The following is a 23173-nucleotide window of genomic DNA, read 5'->3' on the forward strand; positions in this document are numbered from 1 at the left end:
GACAATTCTTCTAATATTAATTTTTTAATGCCACAAAGAAAAACCAATTCTAAGTTTTTTGGCTACAGTTATTCTGTGTCAGAAAACTATTATGTGTCTAATATTTGATTATGTGTCGAATATTTAATTGCATTCCAAATTCAGACCTGTATCAAGTGCGAATATTGTGTCCATTTTTGCGCAAACTGTTTAGGGTTGACCCTCTGCGGTCGTATCTAGCTGCACTTAGCGAAGCAATTTATTTTATTTACAATCTTCTAGCACCAATGCTTTAATTCTCGAACACAGTACATTATGTGATTCTGTTCATAATACAAACAACTGTAATTAGATACATAAATTGTATTTCACAAATTTATCTTTTGACTGAATCTTACAAATAGCTTAGACACCTTTGTGTGATATAATATAACTAATGCTTGTTGGTTTGTTTTTCTATAACCATTTTTGATTGTTTTGAGAGTTGGCTCCTCTGCATTTTCCTGTGAAGATTCTTTGGAGTGTTTGCATTTTTATGCTTTTCCTTTCTGTTTCTCTGTGTAAAATTAGTCTCAGCTTTAAAACTGCTATTGCTGTGCCATATCTTAGTAAAAAGACTGAGGATAAATGTTAATGAGACAAATATATAAATCCATTTATTCCTCTTGGACTCATTGGTCATCAGTTTAAATCCCTCATGTTGCAGGTGGGCTCAACTCCAATCTTAATTGACAAGGCATTTCCTATTGAAGGTCTCCAGGCTCTGTGTCTTAAACAGCCAATAAAAAATGTCTGCCACAAAATAGCACAATATACCTGATTGTGGCGTTAAACACCAATCAATCAAACAAACAATTAATTCTTGGTCAAAAAGTTAATGGCACAGACTGTTATGTCCTTTCTGCTGTTGATGTCTTTTAGAAGCATGATTCATTTTTTATAAGTACCAATTTTATTTAATATCACACAACATAGCTTAGGGTCATCATTTGTCTTTTATCAAACAAGATGAAAGCTGTTTAATTCGTTTATCCATGTTTATAAACAAAATGTGTATTTGTATTTTGACTATTTTAGGGATCTCAGGATGGTTTAAACCTGAAAGAGAGAAGAAATTCATTTAATACTCCTGGTTCTACTGGTAACAGTCCAGAAAGTCAGATGAAATATGAAAACGATAGACTTAAACTTGCCTTAGCCCAAAGGTTTGTAACAAACTTACAAAGGCCGGAGTATATTTATTACAAATATAATATTTTTAATTTATCTATTTTTTAGTTATATTGGTAATGTGGATTAATTATTGTTCGTTGGTATAGTTTTCTTCAATTCCATAGGTTTAATAATTAGGTGAACCAATTCTTAAAGTCTATAATTCCCTAGGTTTAATAATTAGGTGAACCAATTCTTAAAGTCTATAATTCCCTAGGTTTAATAATTAGGTGAACCAATTCTTAAAGTCTTCAATGAAATGCATACTTTATTTAGGCTTGCATGCAGAATTGGTTAGAATCACAAATTAAGTTTCCACAAAAATATTCACCTATTCCTATAAAAAGGCTACAAAAGAAAATAAATTAACCCATAGTACATAAAAACATATACATTTATATCATAATTAATACATAAAAATGTTGAAAAAAAAAAAGAATATGTCCGTGTAGAAAATAAGATTAAAGTACAATAATAGAATATCCTAACAGCAAACTAATGGTTGTATCATCTGAAAACTCAACTATATGATTTTAAAGTATGTAAAGAGGAATAACTCTGCAATAACTCTTCTGTGCTTTGGTTTGTAAATACATTTTTTCTTTTAATTTGCAGTTCAGCAAATGCCAAAAAATGGGAGATAGAACTACAGACACTGAAAAACAACAATGCACGACTAACGGCAGCACTCCAAGAGAGCACAGCAAATGTAGAGGAATGGAAAAAACAATTAGCAGCTTATAAAGAGGAGAGTGCTAGAATGAAGAAAAAGGTAATATACACAGTTGTTAAGAAAATGACCTGACTGTAAAAAAAAACAACCTTGAAGATAAAAAATAAAGTGCTAGAATGAAGAAAAAGGTAATTTTTAGTTGTTAAGAAAATAACCTGACTGGGAAAATAACTTGTAAATAAATACCATGCAAAACAAAAGTTAGCCATGAGTTTTTTGTTAGTTTGGTTTACTACAAGGGCTTTTACTTAGTCACTGATATTTTTATTTAATTCAACCTGAATACAAAGTGATATAGCGATGTGTTAGTTTTTGGACATGTTCTCTTGAACTTTCTATTTAGAAGTAATCCCATCGCTTAGGTGAAACACTTTTCTTCAAAATAAAGTAACTACTTATAATATGATATATTGTAGGTTGTAGAAATGGAGAAACAACAGAACAACTCAGAACAGATAGGAGCTTTACAAACAGAACTACAGCAACTGACAGAACGATTGGAGAAAGTTCAGATAGAAAGTCAAGATAAATCAGATGTAAGTCATATCAATAATAATTTTATGATCTTTGTTTCACCCAAAAAAAAATTTGTTTATGCCCCTGCCATAGCAGCTGTTAATTAAGTTGATGATAGTAAAGTGAAGATTAGGTCTAGAGGCTTGAATTAGTTGACATGATCAAGCTCCAAAGTCTTTGGTCTTTCAAATTTGAAAATAAAGAAATGTGGTGTGATTGTCAATAAAAAAAAACTACAAAAAGACCAAAGGATAAGGGTGAAAACAACTGCAAGATTGATTCGATATTATCTTGGTCAGATTTTATCACCATTTACCAGGTCAGTTTGCTTTTCCTTGCACAAACAGTGTGCATGTGGACTCCCAAAGATCACCAGGATAACCAAATGCAAACAGTTCCGTCTTTGATCATCTAAGGAAGGTCCTTGCACAGCTGATGTTAATATTGTTTATGGCTTGGCGTATTACAGGAGTTGAGAATGAAAGTAGTTGTTCCATAGTCTTTATCTCATAATAAACATAGCCAGTTTAATTATTTTGGACTTGTTAGATCTGTGTCTCCCATGTTACAGGATGTTACACCATGGGATCAAACATATAGTCTTGAAATCAAAGCTTTATAATTTGAATAGGAATACCAGAAAAATATTATTTTTGTAATCTCCACAAACATCAAAGGACAATAATCCAAATATTTCTGGTAAAGAGAAATATGGTAGTAATTTACATATTGATTTTATGTCTATATCTAGGTTAGGGTAAGAGTTTATGTCACTGGTCATACATACAACATCTTATTAATCAATGATAATAATACATTTCAGGAAATTAATCAGCTTACACGAAAAACAGAAGAACTTAGTGCCAAAGAGACCAAAAATAATAATATGCAATCCAAATTACAGGTATGGTTTATCATAATACATCACTGCTGTATCTAAAACATTCCTTCTATACATTGGTATGGTTAACTATTTTTATTCTTTCAATTATCTATTATAAACTAAACAGAGAAATACCAACTATTGAGGTTTATTGTCAACTTACCAATCTGATAACAGAAAAATGTCAAAGAGAGATAAAATTGTATTAGAAGCAATTTTGATATTTGAAAATAAATATAGTTCCTTTAACTGATTTCAATGTTTAATTACTACATTATGTGTTTTAATGATTGAAAAATAAACTGATAGCACACACTACACACTTGGCTCATATGCAGATTGAAAGTGTTAGAAATCTGACACAAAACATTCTAGGTACAAAAAAAAATATGGATAACAAGGGACATAATTACACAATCATGTTTAAATAAATCAAATATCAGCATAACTGAATTGGATCACCTGTTTAAAAGTGAAAGCTTTATTCTTTTTCATTGTTTAAGTAAACCTCCTGTACTTTCACTTATAAAAATTAAAGTTTTCAAAATTTTAGTACAATTTATTCCTAAACAATGCTATTTGTTCTATCTTTCAGAGTTTAGAAGAGGAAAATAAATTATTAACTTTAAAAATACAAGATTATCAAAGACAATTACAAGATTGTAAAACAATTCGTGATAAAGACACTTCAGAAGTGCTAACTCTTCAGGAACAACTCGGCAATAAAGTTACAGAACTATACGAACTCCATGAACAAATTGTCTCAGTAATTCAGAAAGAATCAAACAGCTGATAAAACTGTTATTTACTTAATTGTACATTGCAACGAATATCTCTAGCCAGGACCAATACATGGCAGCAGATGACTGTTTCTATGGAAACCAAAACAACAACATGAGAACAGACTCTGATTGGTGATAATTGTGATATGTATAAGAGTTATATATAATCATTTAAAAAGCAATATAGTTTTAATGTTTTGTATTTTATCAATACTATTCAAGATTAGATCTGATACTGTTATACACACATGTTGTGAGATATCATTGTATGAAAGCAAACATATATTATGCAATTCATTTCTCATAAATCTATTAAATTTTGAATGCAGCAAATTTTGAAATTTTAGAGTTTTACAAACTTGTTTTCTGGTATACCTTCATATCCATATTTTTGCTTTATAGCACTCTGCATTATCATTTCTATCACAATTTGTTTCAGAAATTTCTTTCCATTTACTTAAAGATAATGTTGTGACATAGCTATAGGTTAACAATAAGATTATATTGATCTGTTATATATGAGATTATAATATTTATTTGCCATCAGATCAAAGGTTGTTTTGATGTATTATAGCAGTATTTACAAATATGTATTGACTTTTTACCGACAATGAGCTAGGATAACCTTTGTAAATTATCTTATTGTTAAGTTAGATATTTTTTATTTATTTAACTGCTTCAGTATTTAAGTTGAAAGCTTTGAGAAAGGGTTGCTGCGTCTGGCATTTCACAAAGAGATGTAAATAAATGGTTGTATAATCTACATGTGTTGTAGTTTTAAGACAGAAGAGGTTGTCATATTGATTTTTGACTTAATTTCTTTAAACATGTACCAAATTTTATTAGGTCAATTTCAATTTGACAGGAGTTCAATTGTATACTGAATGACAATAGACATGTATAATTAATTTGATAGATATATGCTCATATCATTTTACTACCTCTTAGTTATTTGTAAGCGTATATATAGAGAATCTTCACTGTTACTGTAATAAAGTGTGTTCACTCATAATTTCTTGTTGGAAGTTAGAATTACATATTTACTACTCTCTGCTATGTACAGAATGCAATGCAAAAAGTCAGTTTCTAAATGAGTATTACTAATTTTAGTTATTAAAGTCTGTTGCTTGTGCAAAACTTTATCTTTAGACAGCTTATTTACTATGAGGATTTTAAATGAGCAATTTGGAAATTAATATTATATTAGCAAGTTAGCTACACAACACTTTAATGTAATGATCTAGGTTGCAGCTACACATTTTTGCCATTTATATAGTATAATTTTTCTTTGTTACAATTTGACTTTTGACTAAAATAGAGTTATAATTCTTGCCATTTATGTTTAGTAAGACAGAAAGACAAACAAATATAATACAATATCTTTGTTGCTATGAAGAACAGATATTGTTAACATTGAATATACTTATGTTGTTAGGTCTTGAATGAAATTGTTTGACAGTTATGAAGTTTTTTATTGGCCAGTATAACTTTTTTGTTAAAAAAACAACTAGAATTTATATTTGTATTTGTCATCTGTGAAAATAGTTTCACCATATTGTGTAATATTATTGCGAACCCTATGATAGTTTTCCATAGATTCACCTGCAAGTTACCTGTCGATTTAAACTTTTGTAAGTTCTATTGTCCCATCTAACAAATACAACAGGTATTGTTCTCTGTATAGTTTATTCACCAGGACCTTTAAATTTCTTCTAGGAGAAATATATCACTCATTGATTAATTTACCTGACCAAAAAATTATCTGTTTTTTTATTGAAATACTTCTATAAACTCACATAAACTGTATGCAATATTGTATTTATTCAATATATCATTAATATATTTTCAATCTGTTCAATATAAAATCTGATTTAATAATAAAAAGTTTATTTTAGACACATTTTTTAGTATTTTCCAATGAATTTGCATGTTTTTGTTGTTGTTAATTTATAGACTATGTTTATGAAGACCTTAATTTAAAAATAATAATATTCACATTTTTATTTATCAAACACACAAAAATATTTATTGAATATTTGATTAGAAATCAACTTTTAATTTTTAAATCATTATTAATATTGAACGCATTAAAAACGAGATTTTGGTATTGAATAAATACAACACCACATGCAGTTTTGTGAGTCCTTTCTTAGTATTGGTATAAGTATTTTTTCATCATTGACAGTTCAATTTTTTGTTCAGGTATATTAATCAATGAGTGATAGATTTCTCCTAGAAGAAATTTAAAGGTCCTGGTGAATAAACTATACAGAGAACAATACCTGTTGTATTTGTTAGATGGGACAATAGAACTGCCAAAAGTTTAAATCGACAGGTAACTTGCAGGTGAATCTATGGAAAACTATCATAGGGTTCGCTATAATACTATTAAATTAATGAAACAAATTATTAATAGAAAAGTTCTAGCACAAATTTATGCATTTAAAATAACACTTTTATAACTGTGTAAAAAGTTAATCTGAATGTTTTATTCTAAATTGCAGTCCATAAAATGTCTCAGAAAAGACCTAACTTTTTCTATATCTCAGAAAAGACCTAATTTTTTCTATATCTCAGTAAATAACTTACTTTTTTTTTGCCTCAGTAAATATCTGAATTTTTCTTCATCTCAGTAAAATCCTTACTTTTTCTTTGCCTCGGTAAATACCTAACTTTTTTGGGGGCTCAGTAAATACCTAACTTCATGTCTCAGTAAATAACTAACTTTTTTGGGGGCTCAGTAAATACCTAACTTCATGTCTCAGTAAATACCTAACTTTTTTGGGGGCTCAGTAAATACCTAACTTCATGTCTCAGTAAATACCTAACTTTTTTGGGGGCTCAGTAAAAACCTAACTTCATGTCTTAGTAAATACCTAACTTTTTTGGGGGCTCAGTAAAAACCTAACTTCATGTCTTAGTAAATAACTAACTTTTTCTTTGTATCTGTAAATATCTAATCTTTTGTTTGTCTCAGTAAAAACCTAACTTTATCTTTATTTAAAAGATGATCTAAATGCTCTATGTTATCTTCAAAAAAGCAATTGTGGTTAGTATTGCAAGAGAAATTAACAATGTATCAAAGCTTGGTGGTATGTAATATAGTAATATTTTGCATTGAAATACATTAAAACTAACAGTAGCATTAATCTTAAAAATTACTTTGTGCATCTGCATCCTTTGTTTGATATTATTTATATACCTTGCAACATTGTTCTGTAAGCTCCAGGGTCCATAACTCTTTTTGTCTAAATGAAAGTCCTGTTATCAAGTGTGTATAAAGTGGTAATCGTAAAAATATATGTGCAGTATATATATTCAAATCATCAACATCATCTTGACAACACCTATTGTTTTATTTTTTAAATAATTGAAAGGGTAAAACCAAATTATTTGGAATTAAATTAAAAAGTTACAGAATTCAGAGCTTTATTTAAACTTTTAATGCCAAATAATGTATTATAATTTAATTTTGTTTTGTTTTTCAAAAGTTGTTCAATTATCTTAGCTATATTTGTTGAGATACAGCTGTTTAAAAGATTAAATCTCGAGGATTGACTTTATGTTAGTAAAACTTGTCATACAAAGGCTGTTGATTTACATAATTTAAAGCTATGAAATACATGTATGCACTTATGTATATCTGGTTTATTTTGTTCACATTAATTTTAAATTATTTATTAATATACAACCATTATTAATGTGTTACTTATATCATATTTATGAGTTTTACATATCCTTAGTTTACATATATTAGACAAAAATATGTTTTTTTTTAAATGAAATCTGTTCAAGCATTATTGTTTAAGCATATCATTATTACATTATATTAAATGCATATTAAATTATAATTCTTCATTGTTAAGTGTTGCCCACATGTTTTTCTTTGTTGATTGAGACATCTAGGGAAAACAGTTTTTTTCTTAAATGTTTCTTTCTATTTTCCCTTTCTTTGACAACCTGACATATGGATTTCTTTATAAAATGTTTCCTTGGGTAAGGTGAATAACTGAGCTCCCTACAGGCTATGTTTTCAGCTTCTGACTAAAATGTTGCAGTTCTGTTTTCATGCAAGGACTTTTTGATTTGGCTGCAACAAAGGTTGTGGAAGGCAAGACATAGGTGTTGTATCAACGACAGCATTGTTAGAGTCAACAATTATTAAGTTTTTGATTAAGTGAGTTTCAATTGATAGGATAGAAAAACAAAGGAAACTAGATTTGTAATTGCTAGCAATAACGGATGGCACCCTTCCCCTCATTGCCAGGTGAGCGACAGCCATTTTGAAAATTCCAAAGTCGAAGAATGCATTTACAGATGTCTAGTAGCATTTTTGCAAAGTTTCATTAAGTTTGAAGCATTTTGAAATTTTTGATATTTTTGCTGTTTCCATGGTTACGGCGGCCATTTTGAAATTTCCAACTTCAAAATGCAACTCCGCACATGTCAGTCACTATTGCTGTTAAGTTTCATCCAGTTTGCAGCACTTTATTATTTTTGGAAATTTTGAACATTTGTGCTGCAACCATGGTTACAGTAGATAATTCCAAAATTCTAAAAGCAGACATCTCATTGCCACATGTCATGTTATATATCAATACAGTTTCATTTACTTTGGTGCAATACTCTCTGAGAAAATGCTGATTTTATGCATTTTTCCATAGGGTCAATGCAAAACTTGGCCCCAGTTTCCATGACAACGGCGGCCATTTTGAACAATCCAAATATTGTCTTGACATCTTGGCATACTGGAGAACATTTTCATAAAGTTTCATCCAGTTGGATCTTATAACGAAAGAGTTAGAATTTTTGATATTTTAGCTGTTTCCATGGTAACGGCAGCCATTTTGAAAATTCCAAAGTCAAACTGGAAATCAGCACATGCCAGTCAACATTCCTGTAGAGTTTCTTCCAGTTTGGAACACTTTGATTTTTTTCGCATTTATGCTGTTTCCATGAAAACGGCGGCCATCTTTTACCATTCCATACCAAGGTGCACAACTTTACATGGGGGTCCTCCTTATAGTAAAGTTCCATCAACATTGGTCCATTGGATTCCGAGAAACACGACGGACAAAATGTGTGGAAGAAGAAAAAGAACTAGAATTGCCATTGCAAGCAATAGCGGATGTCACCCTTCCCCCAATTGCCACTAAGTTGCAGCCATTACAGAATCGTTTAACAGTGAATGCACATATATGCATGGCAATACATCTTTCTGTAAATTTTCAGTACATTCACAGCATTCTAAAAATTTCACATTTCTGCCGTTTCCATGGCAACGGCAGCCATTTTGAAAATTTCAAAGTCAAAAGCCTCATCATCACTTGTCATTTAACAATAATATTAAGTTTTATTAAGTTCAAAGCATTTTGAGAACTTTTGACTTTTTTGCAGTTTCCATGGCAACGGTGGCCATTTTGGAAATTCCAAAGTCAAAAGTCTCATCCAGACTTGGCAGTCAACAATAATATTAAGTTTCATCAATTTTGGATTATTTTGAAATTTTTGAAATTTTTTGATCCTGTATCCATGGTAACAGAGTAGTTCCAATGATTGTCATAATCATTCAAAACCGGTATATAGTGGACAACTATATGGTATAAAAATTTGATGATTTTAAGTTCAAGCATACCAAAGTTATTCACCAAACCCTGAAGTTTTTGGAGCATTTTGACCTTTTTGCATTGTTTCCATGGAAACGGCTGACATTTTGGAAATTCCAACGCCAAATTCCACATTTTCCAAAGTTGCTCATCGTTATGCTAGAATTTCAAAAAATTTGGAGCATTTTCATTTTTTTGAAATTTTTGGTGTAGTATCCATGGCAACATAGCAGTTCCAATGATTGCCAAAATCATCCCAAAGCAGTATATAGTGGGCACCTACATTGTATTAAAATCTAAAGATTTTAAGGTTAAGCATTCTCAAACAATCTACCTAACTCCAAAATTATATTTTTTCACCATTTTTCCGTTTCCATGGTGATGGCAGCCATTTTTTTAGTGCCAATATTGAAAAGCAACAGGAAAGTCAGGGTTCCTTGTTATAGTGCACCATCGTTCAGATTGGTTCCTTTGGCTCTGAGAAAGCGAGCGGACAAAATTAGGTGGAAGAAAAATAATAATAATAATAGGGAAAAAGAAACAGAGGAAAAGCAATATGTCACCCGACATTGTCGATCGGGTGACATAAAAATAAGAAAAAAAAGAAACGTAGAATAACAATATGTCACCCCAACTCCGTTGAGGGTGCCATAATGAATAAGTAAGCTTACAAGCTTATATTTCATCTTCTGATTAAAATGTTGCAGTTAAGAAGGAACTACATGTGTTAGATCAATGATATTTTCTATAAAGTTGCATTATTATCAGTACATCTCAGTTTTTCTGCCCCCTAGGTTAACTTTGAATTAATTAGCAATGTTGCTGTTTATCAGATTGTCTTTTTCTGAATTTTCTGTCAACAGGCAACATATCTCTGTGTCAATAGTTTATTTATTGTCAATCTTGTTGCGTTGTTGTTTTTGTGGAGCCTGCTACTTCTGTCGCAGAGAGCTGACATAGAGAAAGTGATCTGGCGCCAGTGTTACCTAACTTCTTAAAAGCTTTATATTATAGAAGGTGGAAGACATGGATGCTATATACTTTGTATATAGATGCCTTATTTTATGAAGTTTCGGTCTGTCACATGTCCATTGTCATTGACCGCATTTTCATTGTTCAATGAATACTTGAAAAAAGGTTAAAAAAATTTTTGTAATGTTAATTCTTTCTTATGAGTAATAGGATAACTATATTTTAAAAGTATGTGCATACCTTGCAATGCTTTCATGCCCATCAAACAGTTTTCATCTGACCATGATCTTATTTCATCTATCTGTGAACAAGGGCTAGTTTTTGGAAAGATTGGAACTTGTTCTAACTCTTTCCTTAGGCACTGGCCTCCCTAACAACACAACAGGTTACATACTATTACTAAATGTATTCACATTTAAATATAGTTCCCTATAGTTCTCATGTATGTGCACATAATATACATATAAACTGTAATCAAATGGGTATATTATTGGAGTAATTCATTCAAGAATGTATGTCATTAAGGTGTTTTGATGGAAAGGCTTTTTTTTTTTTTAAACATATTGATACAAAACTAGATGATTGACAACTGTCATTATCATCAACCATTCAGGGACAATGTGGACCTTTAATTACAATGCCCAACCTCCTAAACTGTCAATCAAATTGACCACATTACTTTATTTGGTGTATCAACATATTTTATATGTTCCTTGACGATGACTTGACCTCATTTTCATGGTCAATTGCTCAGTGTTAAGTTTTTGTGTTTTGGTCTTATTTTCTTTTACTATAATCAATAGGTCAGGTGTATTAGTCTATCTGGCAGGTATCATCTGACCTTGACCTCATTATCAAAGTTCATTGGTTTATGTTCAGTTTTTATAGTTAACTTTGTTTCTTAAATACTACAAGCAATAGATCAACTATGTTTAATGTTTAATGTTCGGACGCAATAAATTATTAAACGTGTTGTTTTATATTTTTACATCACTGGGTCGATACCTCTGCTGGTGGACTATCAGTCCCCGAGGGTATCATCAGCTCAGTAGTCAAGTGCTTCGGTACTGACATGATTAAACAAACTTTACTAAAATTGTCCGTTTAAAAATTTTGAAATTATTATGAAACTAAGGTTTCAACTCCCTCAGGCAAAGTTGGCTTTAGATGAATTTGGCTATTTATTTTAGGTATTTTTAACATATAGCTCTTCAACGATTTTCGGTACTTATACATCTTCGGATTTCAAATGTTTGGCTTTGAGCGTTCCTGATGAAGGTAAATCCAGAAAAGCGCTTCGGACGCAATAAATTATTAAACATGTTGTTTTATATTTTTACATCACTGGGTCGATACCTCTGCTGGTGGACTATCAGTCCCCGAGGGTATCATCAGCTCAGTAGTCAAGTGCTTCGGTACTGACATGATTAAACAAACTTTACTAAAATTGTCCGTTTAAAAATTTTGAAATTATTATGAAACTAAGGTTTCAACTCCCTCAGGCAAAGTTGGCTTTAGATGAATTTGGCTATTTATTTTAGGTATTTTTAACCTATAGCTCTTCAACGATTTTCGGTACTTATACATCTTTGGATTTCAAATGTTTGGCTTTGAGCGTTCCTGATGAAGGTAAATCCAGAAAAGCGCTTCGGACGCAATAAATTATTAAACGTGTTGTTTTATATTTTTGATTGTAAGGTGTACATGTCTGTTTTGCATGATTCATCTGATCTCATTTTCATAGTTCATAGGTCAATGATTAGCTTTCCAGGTTAAGTTTGTTTTTTACCAACTATAAGCATCAAATTTATTTTGTGTATTGAATGATTGTAAGGTGCGGTGCACATGTACTTCATATTTGGTTTATCTGACCTTGACCTCTTTATATGTAGTTCTATTAACATAAAATCAATGGTCAGTTAAGAAAGTGAGACATTTCAGGGTGTGCACTCTTCCTTACAAAATAGAAGCCAATTTCTAAAAGACTTATTGTAATCTCAGCTTGCATTATACAAATAAGGGGATATGGTATGAGACAACTATCAATAAGAGTTGATATGAATATAAGCAGTTATAGATCACTGTAGGGCCCTCAACAATGAGCAAAACCTGTACCTGATAGGCAGCTTCAAAGACCTACATTATAAAATGTGAAACCACTATCACAGATAGCCACCAAGGACAACCACTCAATAACAGGCTCTTACCACCAAGGACAACCACTCAATAACAGGCTCTTTCCTTGGTGTTAGGACAGATAGCCACCAAGGACCACCACCCAATAACAGGCTCTTTCCTTGGTGTTAGGACAGATACAACCAAGGACAACCACTCAATAACAGGCTCTTACCACCAAGGACCACCACCCAATAACAGGCTCTTACCACCAAGGACAACCACTCAATAACAGGCTCTTCCCGTGGTGTTATGACAGATAGCCACCAAGGACAACCACCCAATAACAGGCTCTTACCACCAAGGACAACCACTCAATAACAGGCTCTTCCCTTGGTGTTATGACAGATAGCCACCAAGGACAACCACCCAATAACAGGTTCTTTCCTTGGTGTTAGGACAGATAGCCACCAAGGACAACCACTCAATAACAGGCTCTTTCCACCAAGGACAACCACTCAATAACAGGCTCTTTCCACCAAGGACAACCACCCAATAACAGGCTCTTTCCTTGGTGTTATGAAGGATACAACCAAGGACAACCACTCAATAACAGGCTCTTTCCTTGATGTTATGAAGGATGATTGTAAGGTATGCTATCTACTGGGCTCATTTGACTTGACCTCATGTTCATGGTTCAATTGTCAATGCTTAGTTTTCTCGGTTGGATCCTTTTCTAAGACACAATAAGCAATAAGTCATCTATATTGGTGTATTAAATGATAACAAGATGTTCATGTTTGTCTTGCAGGTTTACCTGCTTTAACCTCATTTGTATGGCTAATTGGTCAGTGTTAAGTTTTCATTGGTAGTTCTGTTTGTTAGATACTATTAGAAATAAGTATACATGTATTTGCTGTAAGGGTTGAATATAAGGTAAATATGTCCATCAGCAGGGTTCACAGTGGCGGATAAAGAACTTTACGCCTATGGTTCACCTACTTTGACCTCATTTTCATGGTTCATTGGTCAACCTTAGGTTTTTGTGCTAAAGTTCTGTTCCTCAGATACTGTAGGCAATAATTCAACTATTGGTTAATAAAATAATTGCAAGGTTTACATCTCGGACTGGCGGGCTTTATTTGATCTTGACCTAATTTTCATGGATCATAATGAGCTTTTATCATTACTTGACGTCCATTGCCAGGGGCGAAAAACCAGGCATTTTCGAAAGAGAAGAGGGGTTTCCAACTATATGTCCCCATTCAAATGTATTGATCGTCTAAAAACGAGGGGTTGAATACCACATTATATGACCTGGAGAAAAAAAAACATGATCAAAACTGTCTAGTAACATCATCACACTAGACTCCAGACCACCAAAGTCTTGTTCACAGTATCTCGTTACCAAACTCTATTAGAATTAACACCAATTTGTGATACAAGGGAACATTTATAAATGACTTTATAATTTTCTAACCGTTAGAATGTATACGAACAAAAAAAGATGTGAACTCAAGCGAACCCACAATAAACCATTACATTATAACCAAGGTACAGACTATTATTTTCTATACAGGACAGGTAAACAATAAGTTTACCATAAATTCTAAAGAAGACCTAACCAAATTGAAAAGCTAAGCAAGTAAATTGAGAACGAACTAAACGTTATGACATGACACATTTTATCAGTTCACAGAATAACAGTTTTGTAATATCAGAAACACATCGTTTAAAAAGTACAGGAAACTCCATACTTATGATTACATATATCAAACATTTGTATTTAATTGAGCAAACATATAAATTTACAATGTGACTCAATAAATCATCTGCAATTCCAACCTCAGTCTTTCTCTACGACACTTCACACTAAATAGTGACGGGATATGGAGCTCCACTGAATATATGCTTTCAAAGTTTGACATAAAAAACAAATTTATTTTTACTATCTAAATCTTTTTTTACATCATAATCAAATTAATTTATATTTATTATTTAACTTTTGTTTTCTCTATATTAATTTCCCTGTACAGACCAATTGTCAAACGGGTCTTGAAGTACCAAGTATAAGTACATACTTACAATTAACAGAATCCTATAGGGAAATAATGAGGTTGACATGTAGAAAAGAGAATAATGACCACAAAATTATGAACACAAAAGATAAGGACCACCATCCATAACTTCAATAAAATCGTCTTATGGATCGTAAACAAAAATCTCTCTTGTAGCAACAAGATACTTTGCTGTTCTAAGAGGGTAAATGGCTGTGAGAACTAGAATTAAGGTTCCACTAAAGTCAAAATATAGGACACTTCATAAACATGTAAACTTTGTCTGTATTTTTTAACCTATAATGAAGAAAATAAAAAAACTATTGAAACAGATGTTCATTCAAACATAATACACATATACACACTGTGAAAATTGTAAATCAACTTCAAATTTTTATGTTGTGGCCAAACCGGTTTTGGGGGTGAACACTTTATTTTCCATTTTTTTTTAATTTGTTTTAAATTGGTATTAATGCATATTGTAACATATAATGCAGTACAAGCTAGTGTTGATTTTTAAAAAAGGTATTGATTTACGAGTTTCAGTTAATTTCGTGTATCTAAGTGAACGAATACCAAAAGTACATTACAGAAATTGGACAAAAATGTCATTGAAACATATTTTGTTGACAAATAAACACTAGCTTGTACTGCATTACATGTGACAGTATTCGTCTATACCAATTTTAAACAAAATAAGTCATCTCACAGGCCTCCAGAATTTTTGAAAAATGTAGTGTTCATCCCCAAAACCGGTTTGGCCACAACATAAAAATTTCAAGTTTATTTACAATTTTCACAGTGTGAATATGTTAAGTATGTTTAAATGAACATATGTTCCCATAGTGTAGGACTTTATTCATTATAGGTTGAAAAATACAGGCAAAATTTATATATTTCTGTAGTGTCCTATATTTTGACTTTAGTGGAACCTTAAGACTGCTTGCTTGAACTCAATTTGCCACTGTATATGAATATGTAACTTTACAAAGAAATTAACCTTTTGAAAGGCTCTGTTTATCAAAGTCGATTGTTAATTCAAGTACCATAATATGTTTACCTTCTAGTCACTGTTTTCACTTTATTGACTCTTCTATTATATCACCATTTTTTAGATGTATTGTCTCTTTCAAGATAAATATTGATTTAGGTTTCCCCATAAAAGAAATACAGTGTCATTGTTTAGCCAAATGATAGTTAATATTTCTGGACTTTGGCATTTTTCTTGTCATTGATTTTTGAAATTAAAGTTACTTACATCACTCTTGTATTTGTAAATACTTGGTTAACTTTTCAATACTCCGAGAAATCGTTATGTTGTTATGTATATTCTTGTTCAAAGATTTAAGACTCGTGCGAGTCAGAACGTGACAAACTGTAAACACGTGTCTGTTGTTGAATGCCGTATAATGCACGACCTCTATATATTGAATCATTGTTCTGTCTCGGTGACAAATACCGACATCGCATTTTTATTCGTGGTATTGTGCTTCGTTTTGTGCTACGAAGTATTGTAAATAATAAACAAAAAAATCTTTGAATCTAGAAAAAAAATAGTATAGAGTTTTTAAGCTTAAAGGGTCAAAATATAATTTTTTTCGCGGAGTTTCCCTTTAAACATTCTTCATACATCGGCTGCTGCATATCTTCAGATTTTTAAATTCTTTTAATTTTTTTTTATCAGATAGATTTTGTATGTGTATGTGACAAAACATGCTCCTTATGATGTGTAGTCTACGGTATGAACGCAGACCGTCGAAAGAACAATCTTTTTTTTTTAGATTGGGCCTTTTTTGGCTATATGATTTAAAGCGCTTTTGGCATATCTATAAAAAAAAGAAGATGTGGTATGATTGCCAATGAGACAACTATCCACAAAAGACAAAAATAACACAGACATTAACCACTATAGGTCACCGTACGGCCTTCAACAATGAGTAAAGCCCATACCGCATAGTCAGCTATAAAAGGCCCCGATAAGACAATGTAATACAATTCAAACGAGAAAACTAACGGCCTTATTTATAAAAAAAAAATGAACGAAAAACTAAATATGTAACACATAAACAAACGACAACCACTGAATTACAGGCCCCTGACTTGGGACAGGCACATACATAAATAATGTGGCGGGGTTAAACATGTTAGCGGGATCCCAACCCTCCCCTAACCTGAGACAGTGGTATAACAGTAAAACATGAGAACGAACTATAAAAATCAGTTGAAAAAGGCTTAACTTATCAGATGGACAAAAATACAAGTGGCTAGTGTGTTCTTAAATATAAGAAGATATAATATGCATCAGGGGCGGATGCAGGAATTTTCGAAAGGGGGGGGGGGGTGCTAACCCAGGGCACCCAGGGCAAAAGGGGGGGGGGGGGGGTGCAAAACATATGTCCCGATACAAATGCATTGATCGGCAAAAATAAAGGGGGGGGTGCGCACCCCCGGAACCCCCCCCCCCCCCCTGGATCCGCCACTGTGCATGCTAATGAGACAACCCTATATCCATGTCACAATCTTCAAAAGTAAACCTTTATAGGCCAAAAAAACTATAAAGGGCCACAAAAATGATAAATGAAGCTTTTCAAAACCATTCAAACAGGAAAACCAACGGTCTAATCTATATAAAAAAGAAGAAACGAGATAAAAATAATGAAACTATACGATATTACAATAACCAGCAGTCGTTAAACATAAGAATAGAGGTTCAGTGCATTATATATATATATATATATATACTACTGTTCTGGTAATATAAGACACACTACTTATAATTATGCAATGTATTTACACGATATTATTGTATAGCAATATAATATTTCCCATAGAAAGTAACCAAAAGTTAGCATGCAATAAATTCCATTATTGCACTTGCACTAGTGCAATAAATCTTCAAAATTCATAACGTCATCAACGACAAAACCACAGTTTCAAACCATTTTTTACTTTCAAATATAATATTGCTATACAATAAAAGGGTTATTGCATGAATATTGGGGAATATTGTCCCTCGTAGAACATATATTGCACTCGCAAGCTCGTGCAATATAAAATTATACTCGGGACAATATTCCCCAATATTTATGCAATAACCCTATATTACAATAACCAGCAGTCGTTAAACATAAGAATAGAGGTCCAGCGCATTATATATACTACTGTTGTGGTAATGTAAGACACCTTCTTCAAATTTATACAATGTATATACACGATATTAGGGAGCTACCATTTGATTTTTATGGGGGGGGGGGGGGGGGGGGGGGGGGGGCTAGGATGAAATTTGAAAAAAATAGGCAGGACAGGAGTTTTTAGTAAAAAAAAAAGGCAGGATGAGCAACTCGGTAAAAAAAAAGGCAGGATGACAATTTGTGTAAAAAAAGTCAGGATAAACTAGTAAAAAAAAAAGGCAGGACCGAATAGAGTAAAAAATAAAAAGGCAGGACAGAGATTACAACTAAAAAAAAAAGCAGGACAAAATTTTTCATCCTAGCCCCCCCATAAAAATCAAATGGTAGCTCCCTTACAATAACCATCGGGAGGTGAATCAGATAACAGCAACAGCGGTTTTTCTTCAGAAACTGACATTTCAAGTGAAATTGACGATGAAGGTGATGATTTGCATGACCTTGAAGATCCTGGTGAAACCATGCACGTGACCAATACAGAAACAGTAGTCAACAATATCAAGTACATCTTGTCTATGCCACAACTTTGTGATGTTACTTTTGAAATTGGACCACAACGCTTCCTTGTCCATGGTTTAAAGGCAGTCATTGGGTCAAGAAGTAAAGTACTTCAAGATATGATTCTACAACATAATAGTCCGCAGATTCAGAGAAAAACAAAGAAAAACATCAACAAACACATATCCATAAATAACTACGACATTGATGTGTTTAGACAATTCCTCATATTTGTACACACCGGAAGTGTCGTTATGGACGTAACTACAGTTGTTGGAATGACATGTGCTGCTGAAGAATATGATGTTCCAGAGTTGAGTGATGCATGCTGGGGGTATTTGAGACGTTGCTCTACTACAACAACCAACATACCAATACTCCAGAACGAGACCGACAGATATTCTGGACACTGTGCTGCAAAGGAGATTAAACGCATGCTTTAATTTCGCAGGAAATTAGTCCCTTAAGAAGAAAAGAGACTGTTGTTTAAATACAATTTTTACGAACTATATAATAGTGCTTACGAAATGTAGATCTATTAAAAGTGCTTATGTCAAAAATAAAATTTATAATCTCTACTTTGACTCTTTTACTGAATTCACATACTTTGTTATTAAAACAATGTCTAATGTACCAATTTTTCTGCCTCCAACGAAAATGTTGGAATTCACATAGTAGTGTTATCATTAAACAATATGTAGAAGACAATATCTTATCATATTACAATAAGCTGTAAGTATCACTTTGATGACATAAAAGGATATACAATTAGAAATGCTAAACCCGTAACTGTAAAAAAAAAACCCACCATATAATAAGGAAATGAAAAAACGAAGACGTCATAACTTTATGCGTCGTTCATCAGGAACGCTCAAAGCCGAATATTTAAAAGGCAAGGATGTTTTTACTTTTTTGGTGCACCGAAGCAACATTTATCGGAAACGGCCAACATCTAAAGCTACGTATTATATGCAAGGTTCAAGTACTTGATTACATGCTATAAATATGACCAAAAGGTTTCTTAAAATAATAACAATTCTCCCCGATGAAAATGTGGTCTTAGGTCATCTAAATTTCACCAAGATTGAGTATAAAAAATTGATTACTGTTTCTGTTTCTTGCAAATGACAACTTTACATATGTCATATGGTTACAGCCAGTTTCCAAACTCATTATTTTAAAATCAATTGAAAATGAATATCTTTCATATTGTTGAAGATAATGGGATCTGGCCAAAACTATAACGACAAAACACTAAAAATGCTAAGAACAATACATATTTTTTTTTACAAAATAAGAAAGACTTTCGCGGTCATCTTTTAGTAAAATTTACATCATGGGCTTCCTTTTGAAGTTCAAACAAAATTTTTTGCAATCAGTCAACGCATCAACAATCGTCGTTGAGTTAGAACAGATGACAAATCCATTAAAATTTCCATAATGTCAGGATGACATGCAACTTCATTGTTTAGATATCATATTATATGTTTAAGGAACTAAGTTGAGACCTGTATATTATTTCGTTTTTTTTTCGTTTTGATATGTATAATGGAATATCCACACCTTTCAGCTCATTGTGAGTGGGTGATGTTTATATCTTGGTAAATCACACACATAACAAAATCATAAAACTGGTGTGCTTGACCCATTAGTATCCCTCTTCATTCTTTAAATCTAATCTATACTTATATAATATATTTAATAGATATTTAAAGTTAGATTAATCCCCACTTCGGGAACCAATTCAGTTTTAATTTAGTCCAGGAGTGGTGTGGTTCGGAATTGTAGTCATTGGTTATCATAGGCACCCAAATTTCCTTTAGGATTTACCCTGACAAATTTGAAACGTCATTATTCCTCAAAAGAAAGGCGAAAGATACCAGAGGGACATTCAAACTCATAGATTGAAAATAAACTGACAACGCCATGGCTAAAGAAGAACAAAGATAAACAGGCAAATGATTGTACACAATACACAACATGGAAAACTCAAGACTAAGCAACTTGTCCAAAACTATTTTTTATGAAATTACTAAAACCTTCACACACCTAGACATTAAAACGACTTGCTCCACTTATGTTTAGAAAAGACAGACTGACAGGTCAAATTAAACATGGTTTTTACACTAAACATGTCACATGGTCCAAGAAGGTCTGCTGAATTTGTTAATTTTCAGTATTAATTTTAGGGAGTGAAATTCTACTGACTGAAATAAGAAACCATATGAATTCAATCAGATGAAAAATGATATAGAAAGAAACAAGCGAAAGGCGCATTTGACAAACATTATGTCTCCCTATGTATATCTAATTAAATATGCTATATATAGATTTGCATTTTGGTTAGCTTAAAACTTTATTTTTGCTACACAGCTACTTTTGCATAGGTACTATTTCTGTACTATTTCTGTACTTAAAATCTGTAGTACTGGAAATTTACTTTTAATATTTAGTACTATTTCTTTACTTTAGAATTATTGTAATATTTAGGTTCTTGTTTTTTCCAGTACTTGATTTGTACTTAAAATATTGGTACAAAAATAATACCAAAAATGATCATCGTATTCCGTGTTTGAACATCATAACTTTATGAGATTTGAAGAAGACAAACTTTCAAAATGCTGAAAATGTAACCATGCAACAAAAAATCTGTAGTACTGGTACTTAAATTTCAAGTACAAATCAAGTACTGTAAAATACAGGTACCTAAATATTACAATAATTTTAAAGTAACAAAATAGTACTGAATATTAAAAGTAGATTTCCAGTACTACAGATTTTTGGTACAGAAATAGTACCTATGCAAAAGTAGCTGTGTATATCAATACAAGTTTTTATTTTAATTATTATATAACGACTAAACAGACTTATTAAACAAAGAAAAAAAAAGTGATAAAAAGAATGAGAAAAAAATGTAAATAGAATTTAGAATACCCTTTTTAGAATGTTTAGTAGTTCTCAAATACAGCGGCTTTAACTTGTTCTAAACTATTTATTCTACTGAAAAACAAATAATTCTTAATGTACGTTCTGTGTATGTATTGAAAAATTCCTTGTACCATTTCCGTTCTTTTTTCAATAAAAAATGATTAAATTTTTCAAAAGCACCCAGGTACATTTTAATTACTTCTGATGATAAATTTTGACATCATGCAGAACAAGGTAAAGATAGTGTAATTACGACATTGTTTAAATATAAACCAGGTACTTTCTCTTGTTTCTTTTGAAATAATTGCACTTCTACAGTAAATACACTCGATGTCTTTTAGTTAACCTTATCAAAGAGTTGCTGTTTCAATGACATATAAACCAAGATCTCGTTTTATTTATACAAAGAAATAATATAGTCCAATAACATTATTGCAGTACAAAACTAATGTATTGACAATTTAAAAGTCAATTACAGTGACTTGACTGTTAGTGTTGCTATCCACCAATTGCAACTCATTCAAAATTTTGACCAAATTGCAATTTGTTTTATAAAATCAAATTGTTCAACTGGTCAGAATATTGAACAAATTGTTCAGTCAAAATGTGAAAGTGCTAGGTGGTAAAATAAAATATATTTACAATCCTATAAGATTTTAACTCTCCTTTAATGATGTTATTACTAAATTTGTCTATCAATCTGTATAGTTATATTATAGCCATTACCATACTAAAGGTAAAATGTTTTATTTTTAATTGCTATAAAAATGTCCAAACTAAGCTTTTATATAGTTTTTCTTTCGAAAAGGATTTTATATTTATAAGAATCATATATCATTTAAAATAATACATCATATATTCAGTAAAATACGTGTGAAATAACAATATGCTATTGATAAGTTTCCTTACTATTCTTTTGAATAAAGATTTTTTGAAACCAAAAAAGATTATCTCCCCTTCCTACAAACATATTGCAATTTCACAAATATTTTACTGAATATGAAATGTTTTTATTCACACAATGTGTGATTCTTATGAATATAGAATACTTTTCGAAAGAAAAACTATATAAAAGCTTAGTTTGGACATTTTTATAGCAATTCAAAATAAAACAGTTCACCTTTAGTATGGTAATGGCTATAATATAACTATACAGATTGATATATACCATCAATAAAGTGGAGTTAAAGTCTTATAGGATTATAAGTATGTTTTATTTTATCACCTTGCACTTTCACGACTTGACTGTGGTTTTCTACAGCAGTTGGTTCAAATTTCTGACCAGTTGAACAATTTGGTTTAATAAAACAAATTGCAATTTGGTCAAAGTTTTGAATGAATTGCAATTGGTGGATAGCAACACTTACAGTCAAGTTTTTTAAAAGTCTTTAATTATTTTAGAAACCCTTTGTATTTAGTTATCTTGCGTTGATCCAATGATACCGAATAGACGCACTTTTGTGGAATCACATATTTATGGAAATTAACCTGAAAATGTTAGAAATTGTAAACTTATCTGCTCTCCAAATCATAGTTTTGCATGTTATTCTAATTTGATATCATCAATTCTAACGTAATTACAGGACTCATATATATACTCGCAGTTTTCTCGATAAGTAATGAGAAATACGTAACACAACTCGATGTAGATTCACTTCGAGTTGCATTAAGGTCGAATAATTCGATGTAGATTCACCTCGAGTT

General features: G+C 31.6%; 2 protein-coding genes across 9 annotated transcripts in view; both read left to right on the forward strand.

The window, feature by feature from the left end:
* Positions 1-7956, forward strand: part of LOC139521660 (homer protein homolog 2-like) — a 52327-nt gene extending 44371 nt beyond the window's left edge. For all 8 annotated transcript variants that reach the window (XM_071315157.1, XM_071315158.1, XM_071315162.1 and 5 more), the window contains 6 exons: positions 1057-1184; positions 1807-1963; positions 2341-2460; positions 3264-3344; positions 3919-5664; positions 6477-7956. In XM_071315157.1, the coding sequence (XP_071171258.1) occupies positions 1057-1184; positions 1807-1963; positions 2341-2460; positions 3264-3344; positions 3919-4116 (684 nt within the window). In that variant the 3' untranslated portion in view covers positions 4117-5664; positions 6477-7956. The remainder of the gene's footprint in view (positions 1-1056; positions 1185-1806; positions 1964-2340; positions 2461-3263; positions 3345-3918; positions 5665-6476) is intronic.
* Positions 7957-18504: 10548 nt separating this feature from the next.
* LOC139518634 (serine-enriched protein-like) lies at positions 18505-18984 on the forward strand. The gene has a single exon (XM_071310110.1). The coding sequence runs from the start codon at positions 18505-18507 to the stop codon at positions 18982-18984; it is 480 nt and encodes a 159-aa protein (XP_071166211.1).
* The last annotated feature ends 4189 nt before the right edge of the window (positions 18985-23173 follow it).

This window comes from Mytilus edulis, chromosome 4 (assembly GCF_963676685.1).
Source record: "Mytilus edulis chromosome 4, xbMytEdul2.2, whole genome shotgun sequence".
NCBI classification, from domain to species: domain Eukaryota; kingdom Metazoa; phylum Mollusca; class Bivalvia; order Mytilida; family Mytilidae; genus Mytilus; species Mytilus edulis.

Coding starts and splice junctions, on each gene's coding strand:
- LOC139518634 (XM_071310110.1), top strand. CDS start 18,505: ATGCACGTGACCAATACAGAAACAGTAGTCAACAATATCAAGTACATC.